At 47.7% G+C, this 21646-nt stretch overlaps 2 protein-coding genes across 2 annotated transcripts; both read right to left on the minus strand.

The window, feature by feature from the left end:
* Positions 1-501: 501 nt before the first annotated feature.
* EIF5A2 (eukaryotic translation initiation factor 5A2) lies at positions 502-5253 on the minus strand. The gene is made up of 5 exons (XM_041405715.1): positions 5157-5253; positions 4735-4935; positions 3290-3394; positions 1642-1773; positions 502-1382 (listed from the first exon to the last, which is right to left on the minus strand). Exons 2-5 carry the CDS (start codon positions 4897-4899, stop codon positions 1323-1325), a joined length of 462 nt encoding a protein of 153 aa, XP_041261649.1. The 5' UTR covers positions 4900-4935; positions 5157-5253; the 3' UTR covers positions 502-1322.
* Positions 5254-11687: 6434 nt separating this feature from the next.
* On the minus strand, positions 11688-20979 carry SLC2A2 (solute carrier family 2 member 2). Its single transcript, XM_041405867.1, has 11 exons — positions 20786-20979; positions 20043-20138; positions 19283-19521; positions 18636-18760; positions 17662-17777; positions 16960-17122; positions 16392-16579; positions 15420-15524; positions 13183-13284; positions 12564-12767; positions 11688-12390 (listed from the first exon to the last, which is right to left on the minus strand). Exons 1-11 carry the CDS (start codon positions 20798-20800, stop codon positions 12199-12201), a joined length of 1545 nt encoding a protein of 514 aa, XP_041261801.1. The 5' UTR covers positions 20801-20979; the 3' UTR covers positions 11688-12198.
* Between the last annotated feature and the right edge of the window lie 667 nt (positions 20980-21646).

Here is a 21646-nt window from a genome sequence, read left to right on the forward strand (position 1 = left end):
TGAGCCAGGGACTAAGGAAGTTTCCCCACTCATGAAGAGTCAGAAAGTTTTAGAATTCAAGCTGAACACCTTAGAGAGGAGCAGGCTAATTATCCTTCCATAACTATTGCTGTGAAGCCTTGTTAAGCTACTAAATAGTCAGAGGCATGCATGCATGTTGCTATGACTCAGAACTCCCCAGGACAGGAGCCAGCTTCCCTAACTAGGTAGCAAGTTATTTACTTTTATAATGAAGCCATGGTTGTTCGGTATCGTCTGTCAAGTTTATGTTTTGAAAATACAATAGTTTTATTTTTTTTAAAAAAGAATCACATGCATTTATTTTAGGCTCAATGCTACAGTTTGTCCCACTTTCTGAAAAACGTGTGGTCCCTGTGCTACAAAAATATGGTCTGAACCTGAAGGTTAAAACCTAAAGCTGGAAGCACTGCAACAGATTCCCATGGAGTTTGTCACCCTTGTATAGTTTAAGATAAATATAATAAAGGAAAGCAATTGAACTGCATTTTTCTATTTTATTTTTCAAGTCTGACAAAGGCCTCGAGTGAAAGTCTATAGCTTTAACATCCATTCTCACCTTTGTGTCCCCTTGACCTATCTATGTCTTATCCACTCAATATTCCAAAGGCCTGCCTAAACCACAGGTAGGCTTTTTTTTTTTAAACCATTTTATCGTTACAATAAGCCAACAAGTTGGCAAAGAAGAAAACAGAGGTAATACAGTTTAGTTGCACATGGCCACTGGGGCTTGGTCAAGCCAGCTGGCATTTCTGATCACTTGAGTTTCTTGGTCTAAAAGTTGTGATTGGCACCTACAGTTCTGCAAGAGTCCCAATCCACAAAGTACTTAAGCTTTAAAAAAAGGAAAAAAAAAAAAAAAAAGCTACTTTTATTGTCAGTTCTACCTAAAGATGTCAAGAAAAATACTATTTGTGCTCTAGGTCACTTTATATTCCTAGATACCTACCAGCTTATCTAAAAGCCCCTGAATACTGTATTTTGTCTGTTCATACAGACAAACACTGTTTTGCTCAAGCAAATAAAAATATATCCACTAGTAACACCTGATTGGTTTCTTAGATCCATAGCTGAAACCCACAGGAATGTTAAAATAGTTACAATTAAGGAATTAAAATCTCAGTGATTTTGAAAACTGCCAGTTAGCCTGCAACACTAATCCAAAATCCAGCACTGCTTTTTAACAATTCAAAAAGGAAATGAGGTTGCTTGTGAAGGCCAGAGCTTTGGTGACAATAAGGACCAAATTTATAGATCTGTGGTTTGTCCAGACCTGAGCAGTTGCCCGAGCCTGGAGATCTTCTTTACTTGCAAGGCTTTATGGCTACAGCACATTCTTCATTCATTGCACTTATGACAGATATCTGGAAGAGAAGACACAGAGGTGAGCTCCAGCCACGGGAAGTGCTCCTGTGAGTTACAAACTTTCACATTTTAATATTTACCCCATCTCTTTTGAGTGCTCCAGTCCAAGTATCCTCCTACATCTCAAAGGACCAATCCCCACCCCTCAAGCCCACCCTTCACAAAGAGATACAAGTGGTCAATATCAGAGTAAGGCTTCTTCATTGTACCATCAAGTGGCATTAACCCTAACTGCTCTTGTCCACCCTCCCTACTTACCTGCACATCTTCATTGGCATTGAATTTTCCTTCTATTTCTTTGCCAAGATCCCCTTCTGGCAACTTTAGATCCTCACGAACTTCACCACTTTCTGTCAGCAGGGAGAGATACCCATCCTGAATGCCTATCAGCTGCAAAGAGAAGTTCATTTTCACAAGTTTAACGTCAGCAATGAGCAGTCACCAGCACGTAGTAGCTTCATGTAAGCAGAAGGCAGTGAACTGTACCTGTTACAATAATTCTTTAGTACTCTGTAACAGTTAAAAACCTTATTTAAATCAATTTTTAACAGAAGTTCAGGGGGCTGAGAGATAGGGCAACTGTAGCAAAAGGCATTCTGTTATCAAGAACCAACAGAATTCTGCTGGTTACTTCCTAGCAGGTGAAACACTAGAAACCCCATCTGTGTGATTTAGGAAATGTACTGCTTCCAGGTCAGAGGTTCAGCTTTCTTCATCACTGAATTAGAAACAGTAAGTGGAATGGCATTCACTCAACAGCACTGCTTGTATAAAGTGTACAAAACACACAACAGTGTCACTACACACTTCTCCACTTGATCTCTACAATGAGATACTATAATTTACAATGAACACTAATAAATTAGGGAACAACCACCATGCCCTGGACCACTTTTATAATGCTGTTTTCAGCCTAACCAAAAGCCTGGGCTAAGGGGAATGGCTATTTTGACCATTTGGGGAATTTGGAACATGTAGCAGTGAATCCAAAAAAACAGAATCAAAGAACAACAGAGGAAGAACACCAAAATAACACTAGGAATTTCTTGGAAGGTCTGAGCCTTATGACAGGCTGGTCACACTTTATTCCAACAGCATCAGCTGTCCTGAAGACACTAAAGACTGTTTGCTAAAACACTGAACTTGGCCTTTGTCAAGCAATTGCAGCTTTCCAGATTATGGGGATGTGTCAGCTCCTGACCAAAACTATTCCCAATGAAATGAGAAGATAGCAAACGTTTTACAACTCAACCTGAACTGAGCTTTTAAGAGCTCACCAACCATATCACAAAGGCACTACACAGGTTGCCCCCCTCATACATGTGTTTCACTGCAGAGTTCAGGAACTTCAAAACTATCTGATATCACCTAAAGCCACTTTGCCCATAAGGAGCAGAAACTTTGGCAAGTTAGAATTCACACTGGATGTCATTTAGGACTGTTTTGGGGATTAATCTACCCCATGTAAGAGTGAAACTATAAATTACAATTTATGCTTGGATTCAAATTTAGTTATGTGAGATCTTGGTTCTCCTTTAACTAATATGAACTTGCAGCAGGGAAAACCTCTCTCTATATTCTAAAGGATGTCAGTACCACAAAGAATCCAGAAGTGGCCTTATAACAACAGCTAGAAAAAGCATGGTATGAATTATGTCTATTACCTGTCATGCTTAAAGACTGCTACTCTGACCTGAGGTTGTTTATACACTAAGGAGCTCTCTCTCCATCAATGAGTTTCAGTAGTTTTAGCAAGTCAGTAAATGCTATGAGTTCAGCTATGTCATGTCTAGACAGGCAAGCCCCATTAATTCTGACAATAGTACTTTATTGAGAGACAGATTTGGGGATGAAGGGAGTTTGTGTGTGGTACTAAGAGTATAAAGCCTCGTATGACTCAACTCACCTGGTAATCATTCCTCTTGATATTTGGGACATCCATGTTATGAGTAGATGGGCAAATATCTTCATATTTTTTACCAGTGAAGATATCAATACCAACCAAATGGACCTGTAAGAGTAGAAAAATAGCTTCAGTTACTGCTGGTCCTAGAGAAGCAAGATGTTATTGCCACGAGTATTGCTGGTTCTACTCAGTTTCCCATGAGATCATGTGCAATCCCAGACTGTACCTCAACCCTTTGCTTGTGGTATGAAAACATCCCTCACATCAAGAGGGGGCCTCTCACTCCCTTCCACAGCACACTACAGAAACCCTACACAAGAGCAAGACCAGCCACTGTTATCTTCCACTGCCTCCTGTAGATTTACAGCAGCAAGCTAAGAGTTCACAGTGGTTAAGAAGATGTTTATTTTGAGATTTAGCTGTTCTAAGAAACAGACAGTTAAGGGGAAAATAGGTGGTCATGCACAGAGATCACAGCAGCTCCCACCTCCTTTTATGCTAGCTGCACTGCTTGCTGCAGCTAAAGCTTAGATGACCAGTTTAACCAGTTCTCCTCATGTCCTTTCTCCCTGACAGCTGTTCCTGTATTTAAGAAATTTGGATCTGCCTATTAAAACAACCCATAAAAAAAAAAAAAAAAAAGGGAAGGAGAAAGGAAAAAAACTTAGGAAGAGCTTGGTCTACTCTAGCTTGGACAAACCCAAACACTCTACTCCCCTACACATATTGCACAAGGTTGTGGAAACTTACGAATCTCCTTACTCTGTGCTTGTAACAGATCTGTCTTTAAACTCTGATACACCCATCCTAAAGTGTGGCTGAATGAATGAATGAATGAATGGGCATCTCAGCCTTGCTCCGAGCTCTGCACAGCTGCATGAGCCAACTGCTTGGGCAGCAGCCCCAGACAGCGGCTGAGAACGGCCCTGCCGGGACACGGGCACTCCTCTATGAGCGCTGGAATAAAGAAAGAAGTAACGCGTGTCTGCTGAGCTCGGGATTATGTAACACAGCACGGCACTCCTGCTCGAACGCTGCCATAGTAAAAGTCTGCCGGCACGGGCAGACACAGGAGTGCTCTGGTGGGTAGCGACAGCACAACCCAACCACGCCCTAGTGATTTCATCAGCCCCCCTTCCAGACCTTACCCTACCCCCACTAGAGAAACTGATTGTATTCCCATGAGCGTTAAAGCTTTTTTTTTTAAAAGCGTTAACGAGTTAAAGTTGGGAGAAAACCCCAACCCCCCCCCCCCATCCTCAACGTTCCTGCTTTACACGACCGAAACGCCTGGAGCCAGCTCTGGAGCGATGAGACACCGCTGCGAGAAAGGCAAAGGCGGGACACAGAGCCAAATGAAACGCTACACCCTTCCCCGCCGGCCAGCCGGGAGCCGCAGGAGCGCACACTGCGGGCTGTGCGACAGCCGGGCCGGCAGCGCTCACCTTGGCGTGGCCGTGCTTGCCCGTCTTGGAGGTGGACATCTCCACGATCTTGCAGGGGCGCCCCTTGAGCACCACGAAGCCGTTCTTGCGCAGCGCCGAGCACTGCATGGGGTAGGTGGAGGAGGCGCCGGCATCGCCCGTGGTGAAGTCGAGCTCGTCGGCCATGGCGGTGCGAGGGGGAGGACTGGCGGCGGGGGGGGGCTGCGCGACAACGAGAGAGGGTCGGCTCGGGGCCCAGCGGTCGCAGGGGGAGAGGGGGACGGACGCGGACCCAACCACGCACCGCGGGCAGCGCGGGCCGGGCTCCCCCGCCCCGCACACGTGCGCGGCGGGCGGGACCCGCCACGTGCCGCGGGCCCCCGGCCTCCCGCCCCCGGGACTGCTTCGCCCCCCTCCCTTCCCGTCCCCGCGGCCCTTGTTACCTTGTGAGGAGGATCGGGGGGTGCCGGGGGTCGCGGCGGTCCCGGGGGAACGGGGCGGGAGCGGCGGGCGCGGCGCACTCGCGCCCGACACCACTGCGGCGGCCGGCGGGAAGGGGTCATCGGCCGCCAGGCGGCGCCGCGCGCCGCCGCCTCCCCACGGCCCGCTCGGCCCGCCGCCATCTTGGGCGGCTGAGGCGGCCGCGGGTGCCTGAGGGCTGCTTGGGTGCGGCGGTGCGAGTTAGACCAACACTGGGGGAATGTGTGTCCCCAAAGTGTCCCCAAAGCCGTCTGAGCCGTGTATGACTGTACAGACAAAACTCCTTTGCCTGCCTCGTGTGCCCCCACTCAGAGTAATCAGAAACGAGCGTTTTGAGACCATTATAATCAGCCTAAAGGGACGGAGATGGCTGAGATCTTTACCGAGGGTTTCTGTGTGATATTCTAGTAATGGTGGAATTATTAGTACTGGAATGCTGTGGCCACCCCCATGTGGCAGTCCCCACCGTATGAAACAAATGGATCTGTTGGAGCAGATCCAGGGGAGGACCATGAAGATGATCTTCTAAAGAAAGTCAGAATTGGGGTTCAGCCTGGAGAAGGTTCCAGGGATACCTTGTTGCAGTATTTCCATATATAAAGAAGGATTATGTGTGAGATAGAGACTTTTTACCAGGGTGTAGTGACAGGACAAGAGCCAATGGTTTCAAACTGAAAAGAAGGTCGGTTTGGAAAAACCCTGTTCAGAAAAACTGTGGATGTCCTGTCCTTAGAAATGTTCCAGGCCAGAGTGGAGGGGGTTTAGAGCAGTCTGATCTAGTGAAAGATGTCAGTACCCATGGTAGGGGTTTGGAATAGATGATCTTTAAAGAGATTTTCCAATCCAAAATATTCTAAACTATGACACAGCCCTCATCCTCTCCAACAATCATTCCCTGCGCTGCCTCAGGAGAGGTTTGTGGCCATGGAAGCTTGACCAGGGGGTCCTGAGGCCAAAGGACTGTTTTAACTAAATCCCTCCTTATCAGATGTCATAATATTTCCAGCTGTTTGATCAAATTCACCAGGAGCTTTCCTGTAAAGCTGCTGGCAGATGAGCCCTGGCTCTGTAGGGTGCCCTGCAGATCACCTACAAACACAACAAAAACGGGAAAATGCAGGGATTCGGTGGCAACAGTGGCAGCCCCTGCCTCAGCCATCACCACCACAGGCTGCTGTGTGCTGTCCTACATTTTTTGCTCTGAGACCCTGACTTTGTCATCTGTGCTCTAATGGGTAGTTACACAAGTCACTTTTAACATCACGTTTTTAAATGGTTCACCATGAGATGTTGTATTTGATCTGTGTTAATTTTTGTGATTTGTTTGCCTGTGGTCCCGCTCTTGGTTACACACTCCAAATTGTACAGCCAAGGGGTTACGTTTGGCTCTCATTTTCATGGGGCCACTTCATGAGGCCCCAGCATCATCTCCCTGCTTTACTTGGGCTTTCCCTGGATGCTGCCTCACCCAGCGTGCTCTGGAGATGATACCCTTTATCCTGCCCATTTTACTGCTGTCTAAGTTGATAAGCAGAATCTGGGGCGTCCTGGTTAGTGTTGTAACATGTGCAGTGTGTGTTTGTTTACCTGCAAGTGTGTGACCAGTTGCACATGCTCTAGGGCTTTTTATCTTCTCAAAAAACACTTTGTGAGAAAACGACCAACTGTTCTTAACCCAAACTGCAGCAGCCTGGGGCTAAGCACTACTGATGACTTTCTCAAGTATCAGTTTATAAATTTGGCTGATTTTCCACAATTAACAGATTCATTTTGAATTACTTGAGAGATCTTCTGGGCTAAATCAAGTCTTTTTATTGAAGTGTGCTGTAGATGATATTTATTTTTTCAGACCCAAAACAAATATTCCAAGACAGCTTTTATTTGAGATTCAATAAAAAACATTGGAAATCCAATCCATCAGTTATTGCCTGCAGGCATCGTTCCTTTGTCTAGATCGACATTAATTTTCTGAAGTGCAGTTCTTGATAGTATTAATGTGATTATCCCACTTTTCTATACAAGAACAGCAATTTGATTCACAGCATATTTGTAAATGAAATACCACGGCCTTTCACATTTAAAGGCGTTTTCTTTCCAGTGTTGCACAGCTGTATCACACACCTTTTCTCTCAAGCAAGCTCAGAATGTTATCAAGTTTTTCTTCTCCTGTCAGTGTTTGTAAGAAGTGAAGAGGGACTATAAAACTTCTGGAAGAGTTAAACTGAGTGAGTTGTGTCTGTTCTCAGTTATGTCCTGGAGAAGTGTCTGATGCCCTAAAGCACCTCATCAAAGCCCAGCCTTGAGAAGATGCATTTCAGCCAGTGCTGGGCTAAACATCCCACCTTGTTTCCAGAAACATCCCACCTGTTTCCAGCCGGCCCACGGAAGGCAGGAGGTGCTGTTTACACCTCTGGGCCGTGGGGTCAGGACACACAATTAGAAATATCAGGTCATGAGCGGAGTGGTGTAAACAGCCCTGTTCCAGCCTGAGCAGCGTCTCTGTTTCAGCTGCTGGGATCCCACCGTGTCCTGACTGTTGGGGTGAGGATTCACGCTGGCTTGTGGGCACCTCCTTGAGCAGGAGGATGTGAGAGAAGCTGTGGATCAGTGATCCCCCTCCACAGGGCAGTGCCACGCTCAGCAGGCTCTCAGAGCTCCTAGGTACAGTGTGTCTGTGTTGCAGGACTGCGCTCAGGGACCCTCTGCAGTGACCTTGCCATAGGCACCCACTCTGCTCCGGGCACTGCTTTAGTTCTGCCATTCACCGTCTGCTTCCTGTGCCGAGCCCACGTTGGAATTCCCAGGGAATCACCCTGGGCACACCTGCGGATCGGAGGCAGGCGGTGACAGCGCGGTGACACTGTGAGCTAGCAGGAACCACTGTAATTGTAACTTCCCCACAGGGAAGAAGGAAAGCACAAAGTAACTCCAGCTGTTCCCTCCTCCTGGGGCTGCCACGGTGCTGGAGCAGTGATATTCCACCCGGACCTGTGGGGGCCTGATGCTTTTCAGAGTCACAGAGCCACTCTCTTTCCTGAACAGAGTACAGGGAGGCAAAATGCAGGGCACTACCCAAGCCTTGGGTCTGCAGTTGTATCTACAGCCTGTACAATTTAAGGACTGCTGATCTGCAGCCAGGATCTCCCCACCCCAGTCCTGTCCCTTTCAGCACAGCTACTCAGGCTGTGCCTCAGAGTAAAATTTGCCAATGTTGCTTCAGGATTTAGTGAAACACTTGAGCACATTCAGTCACCTTAAATTTAACCTGATGCTTACACATTCTCCTGGATCCAGACCTGGTATCCTACCTTGAAATTCCTCAGCTCCCATAGATTTCTGGTGAAAGATAAGACATTGAACACCTCAGAAAACTCGTCATGCCTCAAAGACTTTGTCCCTGCATACCTAGTACTTGGGTTAGCTTCATCATTATCAGCTGTTTGACTCCAGAGATAGAGGGTAGTGCTTCTCAGTGATGAAAAACAAGTTGAAGTGAGGCAGAAAAACCTGTGATAAATTAGTATTAAGAGCGTTAATGGGGCCAAATGTCCTGAGTTTATTGAATTAGGGAAGTCAAACTAATTTTAAAATTAAGCCTAGAAAGTGGGAGACTAGATAGCGTTGGCACAACAGAAAAGTCCTAATGGCTGTTGTCTCAGCACATTAGGAAAACACTGTCAAAGCTCTTGCTGACAAGATCCTTTCTCAGGGATTATTAATTATATTGCATTATTAGCCAGGCATGGTATGAGAACGTATTTAGCATGTTACTAAAATGCAACAACCATTTAGCTAATAAGTTTGACTTGGTCTTTTAAATTTTCTTAATGATTAGCAGCGTAGTAAAACTGTAATGGTGAGAGATAAAAATAATGATTCAACAAGCTGTGTCTCAAGAACAAGTTTTAACTGGAACTTGCATGTAGCAAGGACAGATAAAGTGTACAGTCCTAATTATCAGCCTGATGGGACGAGACAAAAGTAAACATATCGTCAGATTTAACTAACTCTAATGACCCTGTCCTGTGCTGGCATATGGCTAAAGTGCTCTTGTGATAGTAAAGCCCAGCTTGATCCTTCACTGCAGCTGTGGGGAGGACAAAGGCCCTTACTCTGCTCATCCTGTCCCAGGCTGGAAGGAGAAAACTCCCTTACCTTCTACATGGCAGCTGCTGCAAGGAAACACAGGCTAACACTCCATTTTCCTCAGGTGCCTCTGAACCCACAGGCAGTTCTTCTGGGAAGTTCAATGTTGTAGCTGTGGGCAGTGTTAATACTGTGGGCTTTGTTAAACTGATTTATGTGCTGCACCACAGTAACTGGACCAGACTTTCTATTGTCATTCACCAGTGACACAGGAAAACCAGGACTGACTGCTCAGTGTTGATCAATAAGGCCCCTCACTGCTGAGCTGCTGGCAGAGTCACTGATGCCCCCCCAGACAATAGAACAAAACTTAGCAGAAGTTTAGGAAATAATTTCATAGCTCCTGTATGATCACAGGGAACCCAGCCAGACTGGGCCCTCAGAGCAGTGGCAAATCTGCTTTGAACTTCACTTCTTCCCAAATGCTCCTCCTGCCTCTCGTGCCTACAGAGGCCCCACCACCAGGTTTTAGGCACCAGCACCATGGAAGCAGAGGTGCTTCACAGTGGGGTGAAGTGGGCAGTGTGGACAGCTGGGGCCAGACACTGGCACCCCTCCAGTCAGGGTTCATCCCGGCCCAAAGCCAGCTGTCACCAGCTCTAGAGCTGCCTCCAACACCAAGTCTCACCTCTGGACCACCTGTTTCAAAGGGATTTAGCTGAGGGCTTGCACAGCTTTTACCACCTGTGGAGCAAACGTGTCCTGCTCGGGAAATAGCTCCCATCTGGCGCTGGACGTATGTCTGAGATGTACAGTGGAGGAAAAACAGCAGCACAAGCCATCACATGACATAGATGTTGTTCATCTTTTATCTAACAGACCTAGATAACAATGCTGATAGCAAGAGTCCTCTTTTTTTTCTCCTTTTTGTACCTTCAGATAATCCATTATATTTAAGTTACAGTAAACAGAGCCAGTGGAGAGCTTCTGAGCCTGCCATGGCTGTTGGTCTCACCTGGGGGGACCGTGTGCAGCACACAGATGGACAGCTCCACACAGACCTGTGCCCCAGCTCTGCTGATCTCATCCCTAGCCTGGGCTCTGGTTCCAGCAGCCCTGCATGCCCTGTGTCAGACCTCACCCACCACTGCAGCACATGACAGCACTGACCCAGTTCTCCTCTAGTTAAATCCCTGCAGTCACTCCAGCAAAGCCTTTGGTGCAATCTTACTGCTTCAGTGCACACACCAGGGCCAGGCATTTCTGCCAGCGGACTTTGTGGCTGAGCTTGTCATCACTTGGAAGTGACCAGAGTGTGCTGTAGGGTCTTAATACCAAGACAGTAAAGACTACAAAGGAAAAAAAGTTCAGGCACATGGAAAGGAGCGTGAACCTTCCCTAAAACCAAACCCATAGCAGCAGCATGATCCTCCTCAGCCCATCTATTTTGTGCTTTTCATTATGCTCAATTCTCTGTTACATTTTGGCCACTGCTTCACCAGCAGCCCTGGTGAGCACACAGTGACCAAGCAATGCTGGTGTTTCATTTCTAAATAAATAATGGGTTTCTACCCTGAAAAAATTGCTAAAAAGTAACCTGGTATCACAACAAGGAACATGCAAATCTTAAAAGTCAAGCAGAGAGCAGGCTTTTACAATGGTTACAAAATATGCCCCCAAAAAAGGAAGAAAAATCCTTGGAGTTTGATTCTGCCACATAAAAATGTCTCATAAAAAATGCAAAAGGAGCACAAACAAGGCTATGGAAACAGCATGACCTCCTGCTTGCACACTATCTTGGCTGAAGCACATCCAGCCAGCAAAATGCTAAGTGATGCAAAATGGGGGTTAGGTAAGTGGCACCTTCCAGTTAACCTTCCAATACCCATTTCTTCTTTGGGTCATCAGTAATTGTTGCTCTATGAGCACCCTGAGCCTTTGTCTGGACCTGGAGCCTGTGGGTCTGGAGCACTGTATGGAAGAAAGGGAAAGAAAGTGCAGATGGGGAAGAAGGTGCACTGGCAATGGTCACACCATGGAAGGGGTGGCACCAGGACTCGAGTCTCCTCACACGGAGGCCAAGAGTGCCCAGGCTTTTTGTGTGGTCAGTGTTGTGCTGTGCCTTGTGCTGCAGCAGTGAGAAGGAGGAGAGGAGAGGCTTCCTGAGAGGAAAGAGAGAGCTAAATAGTCTGGCTGAAATGTAGGAAATATGCCCATCAGCCCAGCCACAGTTTCTAAGATTCTCCAAAAAAATATTGCAACTGAGAAATCCTTATGAGATCAGAGAGCATTTCCATAATGCACAGATAGCAAAGCAAGGGAAGTACATCCCAGCCAGCTCAGGTGGGATCCACTATCTTCCTCTGCAGAAGCAAGAGTAAGGGGATGTTTGCTCCACCTGTTTTCCTTAGCACCTGGGGTGAGCAGTGCTGTTTGCTGGTGGCACAACTGCATGAGCAGTTGGATTTTAAAGACACCAGACCACTCAGCAGAATGAAGCAGAGAGATGGGGATAAAAAAGTAAAACATGAGGCTGCAGCATCAGCCAGCCCTTCTTTCCTTCATTTCAGCTAAGAGACGGCCCTGCTCAATGCTGTCTGGTAAGATCACTGTCCCACTGGGCTCTCCCAGAAGGGCATTGAGATGGACATGTACTGTACTCCTCCTGTCCTTTCCCTAGCTCTTCCTGCAGCCCATTTGTCCCAAGTGTCTCAGAGTAAAATGCCAGGTTAGCACCTGTGGCTGGGAGGTGTGAACTGCAGCAGCCAGAAGGAATCCAGTGGATGGGTCCTCCTGGTCTGCCAGCTGCAAGGTCTTTGTGAAACGAGACTTTTGCCCAGCATTCTTCCCATGGTGCCTGAAGGAGGTGCATGCCCAGTCGTGCATGCCCAGTCCCTCCTTTCTGGGTGCATGGGATGTCTATGCCTCCTCGCCGCGTCGCAGGTCCTGCAGCTCAGTCATGGCTTTGGCCGAGAGCTTCTTGCGGCGGAACACGGCTGCAATCTCCTCAAAGGACTTTCCTTTCGTCTCTGGCACTTTGAAGTGCGCAAACAGGAAGAAGATGAGGAGCAGACCCGCGAAGATTGCAAACACGTATGGTCCACACAGATCCTGCAGTGGGAAAGTGAGAACGGGGAGACCACCATCAGCGCCACAGGGATGGCTTCCCCTTCCTACCCTGGCTGGCTGAGGATCCCAGCCAGGCTAGGGGATGGAAATGTGGGAGGCACATTCACATGGGATCGTGCCAGTCATTTATTTGTGTGATTTAAGAGATTTCTTACTGCTATGTACTGGAAACACATTCCCACGATGAAGTTGCAGGCCCAGTTGCAGAAGCCGGCGACAGCGATGGCGGCAGGGCGCGGGCCCTGGCTGAACAGTTCGGCTACGATGAACCAGGGGATGGGCCCGGGCCCCACTTCGAAGAAGATGACAAAGAGGAAGATTGCGACCATGCTGACGTAGCTCATCCAGGCAAACTGGCTCTGCAAGAGGTTGGTATTATAGACCCAAACTAACTCTCATTAATTAACACTAATTACTTTATTTAGGTTCCTTTTTCAGAAATTTCTTTCTGTTCAGACAAAGGAGGACAGGACATGAATAATTAAGGTTTTAAACTCTTGTGCCAGGTGCTGGCTGGGTATGTGGTGCCAGCATTGCTGCCTGGAGGAGTTCACAGCCATCAGCTTAGCTGTTACTTTGAGCCCTCTCCTTGCCTGCAGCTCAGCAAAGCGAGGCAGAATGGCACCCTTTAATAACCAGGGTGTTCAGCAAAGGAGGCCACCCCTTATTTGCTTTTTAATCTTGACAGGCGCTTGGAGCAGTGGTTTGGACTGACTTTGATGGGATCTTCTCTTGTTTCCAAACCAGGGAGAAAAAATTGAGAGAAATCCTTACCAGGAGCACAAGCCCAACTGTCATGGCCACGGCGCTGACTAACATGCCCATCAAACCTGCCAGGAACAGGGACCGCCTGCCCGCCTTCTCCACCAGAAAGACCTGTAGAAACACATGCAGGAGCTCAGTGTGCAGCACCACCACTCTCAGGATCAGGTCCATTGGCAATAACCACTGTTACCACTGCCACACTTTTGCTATTTTGTTCTTTTGCTCTTTTAGCTCTAGTGGTATAGATTTATTTGCTGGTTTCCAAGTGTCAGAAACTGTGCTGGCAGCTGCTGGGGAGCCTGACTGAGCAGTCACCCTGCCAAGGGCAAGGCAAAGGCACACACACTCACAGCCCATGCATTTCCAAGCTCTCAGGACTTCCCACTGCTCCTACACATGAATTGCTGACTGTGGACTTTTTCTCTCTCTGCCTTTTATTTTTGTCTTCCAGGAACTAAAAACTTACTAGGTCTGCATTAGTTTGAAATCAGGCTTCAAAATGTAGCACAATTCAGGTCACGTCACGGGCCATTGCACCTTGCCTGTCCTAAGGCAGGAATAGTTGTGTAGCAGCTGCAGTCAGGATTTTTCTTCCAATCACTCCCAGACTCCTTTTGCTTTGCTGGTAGTCACAAAGCTTAGTTTGCTCCTTCTCAGCTCCTCTTGGTGGACTCCAGCCATGTCACCCATCTTTTGACAGATACCTAAGTCTGTACCAGACACCTCACCCGACAGGGAGCTGTAGTTCCCTCCAGAGGACAGTGCAGCTGTCCTGGCCTAACCATGCAGCAGGCTCTGAGGCTGCCTGCTCCTTTCCCTCTGCTTGAAAGGACACCTCTGGCCAGCAGCTCCACCTTTGCTGCCATTACAGCCATGATTTACTCTTCCCAGGGACCGTCTCTTTTGCTAGAGGCAGTCCATGTGCTGACACGTGAAGCTGCAGAGGATGAGTCTCTGCTCCCTTCTCCCTTTTCAAGGTCCACCCAGCTGTCAGTACTTCTGCCTTTTGATCAGGGTCTGTCATTTATTGACAAAAGCAGGTAATTTTTAATTTTTGCTCATGGACAAAAGAAGCAAAGAGCAAATGCCCAAGGCTGCAAGTACTACAACCATGGGGATCAAACTGCAGGACACCCTCCATGCTGAAGAAAGGTTTCTTCCAGCTGCACACCTCTGTGCCCCATTTCACAATAACTTCACATTTTCTCCTCATGGGGCCTACAATGGGCTTTCTCTAAGGCAGGTTTACTCCAAGATATCCCCTCTCACACATACTGGGGTATGAATGGTTTGGGTTGGAAGGGACCTTAAAGATCATCCAATTTCAACCCCCTGTCATAGGCAGGGACACCTTCCACAAGACCAAGCCTGGTCTTGGACAGTTCGGAGATGAGGCATCCACAACCTCTCTAAGAAACCTGTGCCAGTGGCTCACCACCCTCACAGCCAAGAATTTCTTTCTAATAGCTAATCAAATCATCCTCTCTGTCAATATAAAATTGTCTCCTTGTCCTAAATCTCTTGGAGCTGTGTATTTCTGCCTTGCAGCCAGTCCTGCATCATGTTGGTGAAAGTTCTTTACTCTCTAAATCTCTAGAGAGATATGAGGGAAATAGGCCTGGCATTTCCTGGTCTTGTATTAATGGCCTCATTATAAAACTAATTGCCAGCTGATAGGAACTGTGTTAATCCTCTCAAGAGGGAGACAAATGAAGAGAAGGTCTGTGGAAACAGAACCATCCTTTTATTGCTGCAGAGCCCTGCACAGATAGGATGAGGATAGGTGCTGGATTACTTTTATTACTGTGGAATAGCCTTTGGATATCACTCGTGCAGGTGCTATGTACATACAGAAAACAGTTTGAAAGATAACAGGTAAGAGCAGACTGGGAGCTGGTGACTTCCCCATCAGAGTCCCCCATCCCCTGCCTGCTCCCTGGGGAAATAGGGCCTCCAGAATTGCAGTCTCATGGGCAATTTTTATTCTGGGGGGAAATGCAGAGTTTTCAGAGCTGCCCTGAACACAGCAGTGCAGTTTCCACTCACGAGGCATTTAGCAGTGCTGATCGATAGCCACATGTCAAGGCTTGAATTTTCAAATTCAGCTTTCCCAGGGAATGATATTTCCCTGTAAGGTGTTCAGGGTCAGTCCTGCAACACTGCAAATCCCAGGTCCAGGATAAAATCATGTTTCAAAACCACGCTGTACCTTATGTGTAGTCCAGGGGGCAGAAGTATTTACTTACAGAGATAACAGTGAAGACCGTGTTCACCACTCCAACACCGATGGTTGCATAAACTGGTTGGTCAACCCCAGCTCTCTCGAAAATGTTTGTGGAGTAGTAAAAGATCTATCAGAATACATCAGGATGAAGGATTAGGCAACAGGGCTGTTGAAACTTTTTGTTCTCATGAGGGAAGAGCGTGCACTTGCTTGGCTGAGATGTGGCATAATTTAATTATGATTAATTTTTCAACTTTTAACGGCTTGTTATAATAATTAAAGCTGAAAATTTCATAGGAGCCTGAGGGAGTTAAAAATCCAGTTGAAATTCCCCTCTTGAGCTACTGCATTTGCACATTAAATCTGTTTTCTTCTATGTAGTCTGTTTAGTCTGAAATCCAGATCACCAGCACTGAGCACTCAAGACAAATATCTTAGTATGAAACAAATATCTTAATTTTAAAATATTCTCATTGTAATGACTCCCATTTTTTTCTTCTCCCCAAGAATAAGGTTATTCCTGTCTGGTGAAGTTAAGGGCAGGAGGTAAAGGGTGGCTAGTGGATGGGATGGGCATGGCCTGGAGCCTGGTAGGCTGGGCATCCCTGTGTGCTCCTTAATGTTTCTGGGTGTCAAATGGATTTCTGGTATTCCAGGAGGTGATGCAAAAGTTGTTTAGCTAAAACCAGCTAGAAAATAGTTATTCTGGGGTAAGCATGATGTCGTGAAAGAGAGCAAACTGCTGACAGACTTGGGTAGGTGAGGATCATGGGAGGGCTCAGCATGGGCCTGCTGTGCCAGCTGGTTTTGTGCTGGACTCCCTCCCACCTTTCTCCCCTCCTGCCCTCCCACAGCCAGCTTGGCAGGGACCCAGGAGACCACTACAGCCATGGGAAAGCCTTCTTCCATCCCTGCGTGGCTTGGATGGAGCCAGAACTGCCTTTTCATGCTCAGCATGGATCTCTTGAGAGACAAACATTTTGGGGAGACTCACCGCATTGATTCCTGAGAACTGCTGGGATATTTGCACCATCAGTGCCACAATGACAGCCTGCCTGTACTTGGAAGAGGTGAAAAGCTGTCTTATGGAGACTTTCTTTTCACTAGCAGCTTCTTGCTTTTCCTTTTCCATCTCTTCAATCTCTTTCATTGGATCACAGTTTCCTCTAAGCCTTTTCAGATCTTAGGGAAAAAAAAAAAAAAGATTGACATTTTCTTTTAGTGGTAGATAAGTTGTATATGTAAGGACAAAAATCTCTTTAGGCAAAACTCAAGGTAAGCCAAGGATCCAGGGTGTATCTGCTTAGTCAGGGGCAGCAGCACATCAGCTCTGCAACAGCCCTGAGGTCACTCTCGAGCCTCATCCCTCAGCAGTGCTGCTCAGTCCCCTGCAAATGTCTCAATAGTTTTTGATCCAGAGCTAGTTTGTAACTCAGCAGCTCAGAGCATGAGATGGACCAACCACAATCACATCTGAGTCCTCAGCCAGGCTTTTCCTTCTCTGTTTTGTACTATGTAAAGCATAAAACCAACTCTAGACAAGCCCAGAATGTCTTTCTTACTTTTTTTAGCTTCCTCCACCTTCCCCAGTTTGATGTAAAGATATCGGGGGCTCTCAGGGCACAGCAAGAGCAGGAAGAACTGCAGCAGGGCAGCCACACCAGACAGACCAAGGAGCAGGGGCCACATCTCGTCATTGCCCAGAAGAAAGTCTAGTCCAAGGATCTGGAATAATTGAAGCATATTTGAATGGATCATTTTGTACCCTAAGAAGAGAAAGCAATTGGCCACTATGGTCTTTTGAAGTGACAAGCTGGGGGAAAACTAGAAGCAAATACCAACTCTTTTTCTGGATCTGTTTGTTTTCTGTACATTTATGTGCCCAACTGTTGTGTAGATGGGACTTGTGCCATGGTGGGCAACGCTGATGGGGCCTTTGGCTCCCTACTTCCCTGATGAAGCCATTTTTGAGAACCTGATTATCAGGGGTCTCATGCTCAGAATCCAGCCTGACAGTGATGAGATGCTGAAAAAAATTCTTCAGGGAGAGGAGAAATTATTTGCAGAAGTATTTTTTATTTCTTGAGAAGTTGTCTTTATTAAGACACCTCTTACTGAAAGCAGAGGTTTGACCCCATTAAAGCAGATTGTTTTGCACACTCCTTCAGTTATGGGGTGGAATGGTGAACAACAGCCCAGTACATCACTATGATCTTCCTATTCTCTGAAACACCCTCTCTGGATGTGTGTGTTTTCCTGCTTACCTGGCTGAAGAGGATGCCTGTGACGATTGCGAGCTGGTGCAGCGTCCCCAGCGCTCCTCGAAGGGCCGTGGGAGAGACCTCGCTGACATACATGGGCACGAGTCCCGAGGAGAGCCCTGCAGCGAGCACACGTGGGTGTCACCTCTCCCAGCAACCAGCAGAAAGCACTTCCCAAACAGGAAAGGAGGATGGAGCCTGTGTGCTGCACCCCACACCCCACCGAGCCCCTCACGCCTGGCTGGGTGCCACCTGCACCTTGGAAAGGTGCTGGGATGTCCCTGCATTCAGAGCCCCAGCCTGGGAAGCCTTTTTACTTGAACACACACATCAGAGCACAGAGCAGGGATTATCTGCTGGAGTTATCACAGAGTGAAAGAACCTTCTTAAAATTTGCCTTGAAACCTCAGAGTGGAGAATTGTATTTGCATACCAGTGACAGTATAAAGAGCTGTTATTTCCAAGCTAATTCTAATGTAATTCCCAATTATTTGCTGGCTATATCCTCTTTGTGCACAGTGGTCCTGTGCTCTCTGTCTATGGAAGATGTTAACCAGCCTGGCTAATGATGTGCTCTTGCAGCAGCCACCAGCAAGACTCATCCTTGAGATACAGAGGGACCCGCTCCTTTCTGGATTATATCCTCTTTGTGCACAGTGGTTCTGTGCTCTCTGTCTAGGGAAGATGTTAACCAGCCTGGCTAGTGATGTGCTCTTGCAGCAAGACTCATCCTTGAGATACAGAGGGACCTGCTCCTTTCTGGATGTGTAAAATAAAAATATGATAGAGCCAACCAAAACACTTCTGGGAAAGATTCTGGATCAAGAAGGGCAGACATAGGGAGAACAGGGAAATTCCCACCTGTGAAACTCCTTCTGAACTAAAAAAATTATTTAAAAATATGGGAAACTCTGAACTGCAGCCCTGGGCACGCTACCAAGGGGCTGATTTCAGTGGCTGACACAGCCTGGACTCACCGCAGTACAGCCCCGTGACCGCTCTCCCGGAGATGATGAGGATGTGGGATGGCCCAAATTTCGCCAGCCCCATGAGGAGATTCCCAGCAATGGAGAGGACATTCACCACCAGCATGGCTTTCACTCTGCAAGGCAGCAGCAGCACAGCTCCTCTGGCACCTCTCTCAGCCAAAGCAGCCATTGCAACACACAAGGGGAACTGTGAAGTCACTTAATCAGTACTACAGGGGAAAAACAATGATAGCAAGCACTGCAAAATACAGGGACCAGGGTACAATCAGGGTAGTTAAAATTATATTATAAATAATAATTTACATCCTGTGCAAATACCATGCAGATATCCTCCTCTTCCTTTTGCCATGGAAAGAAAAGGGGGAATTCAGAACTTAATCAAGGCTGCTCATCAGCTGCTCTCTGAAACGCTCAAGTTGCAATAAAATGTCTGATTTGTAACTGAGGGTTTTAAAAAGCCCAGCCTGGCTGAAACAGTATTTTGGAAATTGAGAGGGTTATTTTTCCTTTTTTTCCTAAATTGCTGAAAATAACACAAATGGTATTTCTACAGGGAGGAAATAGTTCTATGGGAAAAAATCAATCAGAAGGGTTTGGGCTGTGGCACAGAGTCAGAGCACACACGAGCCTCTCACCTCCCGAGCCGGTCGCCGATCCAGCCCACGGTGAAGGAGGAGACCATGCCTCCGATGGCGAACACGGACACGGACAGGGACCAGTACATGGTGAGGATGTGTGGGGAGGCAGCGAGGTCCTCGCTGGTGCCAGTCGGGGGTGGGAGTGTGCCCTCTGTGCCATCCTCCCCGGAGGCATTGGTGGAGTATCTGTCTGGGGAGACAATGCCCAGCACGCGCCCGTAGTGCGCTTCTATCACCTGTGACAGGTAAAGAAGAAAAACGCCTCAGCTGAGATCTGTAACCACCCCAACCCCTGTTTTGGATTTTATTCTGTTTTAGAAAAAGATTTGCATTGCAGGCTCTGCAGGGGTAAAATCTTGGGTTCCCCAGCTCCACAACACCCAGACCTTAGCGGGGAGGGGCCACAAGGGCAGGCATAAAGCATTCCTCCTCCCGGGGCTGGGCTGAGCATGGTGTTTGGATTTGGCACTGGATTTGGTGGAGGGGTACAATCCCTTGGCTCAGGCACAGGGACCGTGTTACAGTGGGGACGGCTCCATTGTGTGCAGAGCCCCACTCCTTTCCCCGGGGAATTGCCAGTGGAGGGTCCTGGCTGTGTTCTCAGCCCACTGCCCTGTCATGGGGGCTTTGTTCTGTGGGAGAAACTGCCTGGGAAGGGACAGAGTCCTCCTGAGGGGTTCTGCAAGGGACAAACTGGCCCTGGCTGCCCTGAAGCCGTAGTTCCTTGGCCATGCATAGCTTGAGGGGCTCAACTTACCTTCTGGGGGGCATTAATGACCCCCAGGCTGTAGCCATACTGGAAGAAGCCCAACACCGCAGTGAAGACGGAGAGGATCAATGTTCCTGTGAGGTGCTGGGGTAGGAAGCAAAGAACAACCTCATCATACTGTCCTAGCAGTGCCAAAACTGGGGGAGGGCTGCATCCCACCCCTATCCCAGGGGACCCTGCTGCCCAGTTGGCTGGGACAGTGGCATCCAGGGGTGCTGCTGCAGTAGCACAGGTGGTTGGCTTGCTCCAAAGGAGAAGGAAAGGCTGTGGGAACAGGCAAGATCAGGCCCCCACAATGACAGTCCAGCTCTCCCTGCTCCACTGCTTGTCCAGGCCCTGGAGCTCGTGGGAGCCAAGGCTCTGCCCAGTACAGAGGTGCAAGAAGCAGCAGCAGCAGCAGTGTGTTGTTCCCCTTCCCATCCCCATCTCTGGAGCACAACAGCTGGGAAAAAAAACACCAAAAGGGTGTTTTTCAGCAGCACTGTTTAAAGCATTTCTTCCTCCCATCATGGTTAAAGTTATCCAATGAGCCAACAGACCTCTTCAAATAAAAATAGCCCCTTGGCCCTTTTCCCCTTTGCTCCTGTGCACAATTAATTACAGGAGGGGAATTTTTTTTTTTTCAGTTGGTTCTGGTTTTGGCAAGGGATTGCTCAGTGCAGGGGTCCTGCAGAAATTCTAGTCATTTCATTGTTAAGTCTAGTGCAAGAATACCGGCGAGCCATGATTACCTTCTCTGTCTGCATTTTCCTTTTCTCATCCACCCCGCTGCTCCTCCGCTCTCCTTCTGGGAACAGTCACTGCCCTGAGCTGCAGAGCAAGGTGCAGGCTTGGGCAGGGAAGGAAGGACAGCAGAGCTGGGATGGAGGCAGGAAAACGGGCTGGTGCTTGGAGAGATGGGACTATATCAACTCTGGAGTTAATGAGAAACCCAAGTCTTCCACGCATTATTTGGCCACCGCTCAGCTCAAAGCAGCCACCACCAATCCCCGTGTGTGGGACACACACGAAACAATGAGAGACCTGCAAAGACATGGAGCAAATCTGGAAAATTCAAATGATCAAGACACAGGGTTGGTTTGGGGCTGTCTCTCAGCTGAACAGTTGGGAATGTGACGTGCCGGGGGCTTGAGCCTGTTTCGAGATGCTCAACACCTACCTCGGCTTCTGTGCTGGGTGTGCATGTCACATCACAATCCTCTTGCTGAATCAGGGAGAAGAAACCTCTCCAGCACATTTTCTAGTAGCAAAGCAGCTAGAAAATGACTAAGAGTTTTATTTTAATAGCACTTAGCACCTGCTTTAAAATATATTCATGTGTATGTATCACATACAGAGCCGCATATAAACACAGATGTATACAGGTCTCTCTGTGTATCCATACACAGACACCTGCATACACAGAGCCCTCTCAGCAGGCAGCTCTAATGCCAGTACACACCTATCAGGGGAGATAGCTGTGTATATGGACATAAAACACAACAAAATTACCCAGAATATTACATTAAAAGAGCCTGTCATTAAAAACCCTACAGTGGTGTGAACAGTGAGCCTTTCAGCACCACCAGTTGATGGCTGTGCTGTCAGATATT

This window comes from Onychostruthus taczanowskii, unplaced genomic scaffold (assembly GCF_017590055.1).
Source record: "Onychostruthus taczanowskii isolate IOZ18803 unplaced genomic scaffold, ASM1759005v1 scaffold24, whole genome shotgun sequence".
Classification (NCBI taxonomy): Eukaryota; Metazoa; Chordata; class Aves; order Passeriformes; family Passeridae; genus Onychostruthus; species Onychostruthus taczanowskii.

Coding starts and splice junctions, on each gene's coding strand:
- EIF5A2 (XM_041405715.1), bottom strand. CDS start 4,899: ATGGCCGACGAGCTCGACTTCACCACGGGCGATGCCGGCGCCTCCTCC. Junction 3,395..4,734: donor GCAAGCACGGCCACGCCAAG/GTGAGCGCTGCC, acceptor CTACTCTTACAG/GTCCATTTGGTTGGTATTGA. Junction 1,774..3,289: donor TCAAGAGGAATGATTACCAG/GTGAGTTGAGTC, acceptor TTCTCTTTGCAG/CTGATAGGCATTCAGGATGG.
- SLC2A2 (XM_041405867.1), bottom strand. Junction 16,580..16,959: donor GGTGGAGGAAGCTAAAAAAA/GTAAGAAAGACA, acceptor TTTTTCCCTAAG/ATCTGAAAAGGCTTAGAGGA. Junction 13,285..15,419: donor CGGTCTTCACTGTTATCTCT/GTAAGTAAATAC, acceptor GTGTTTCTACAG/GTCTTTCTGGTGGAGAAGGC.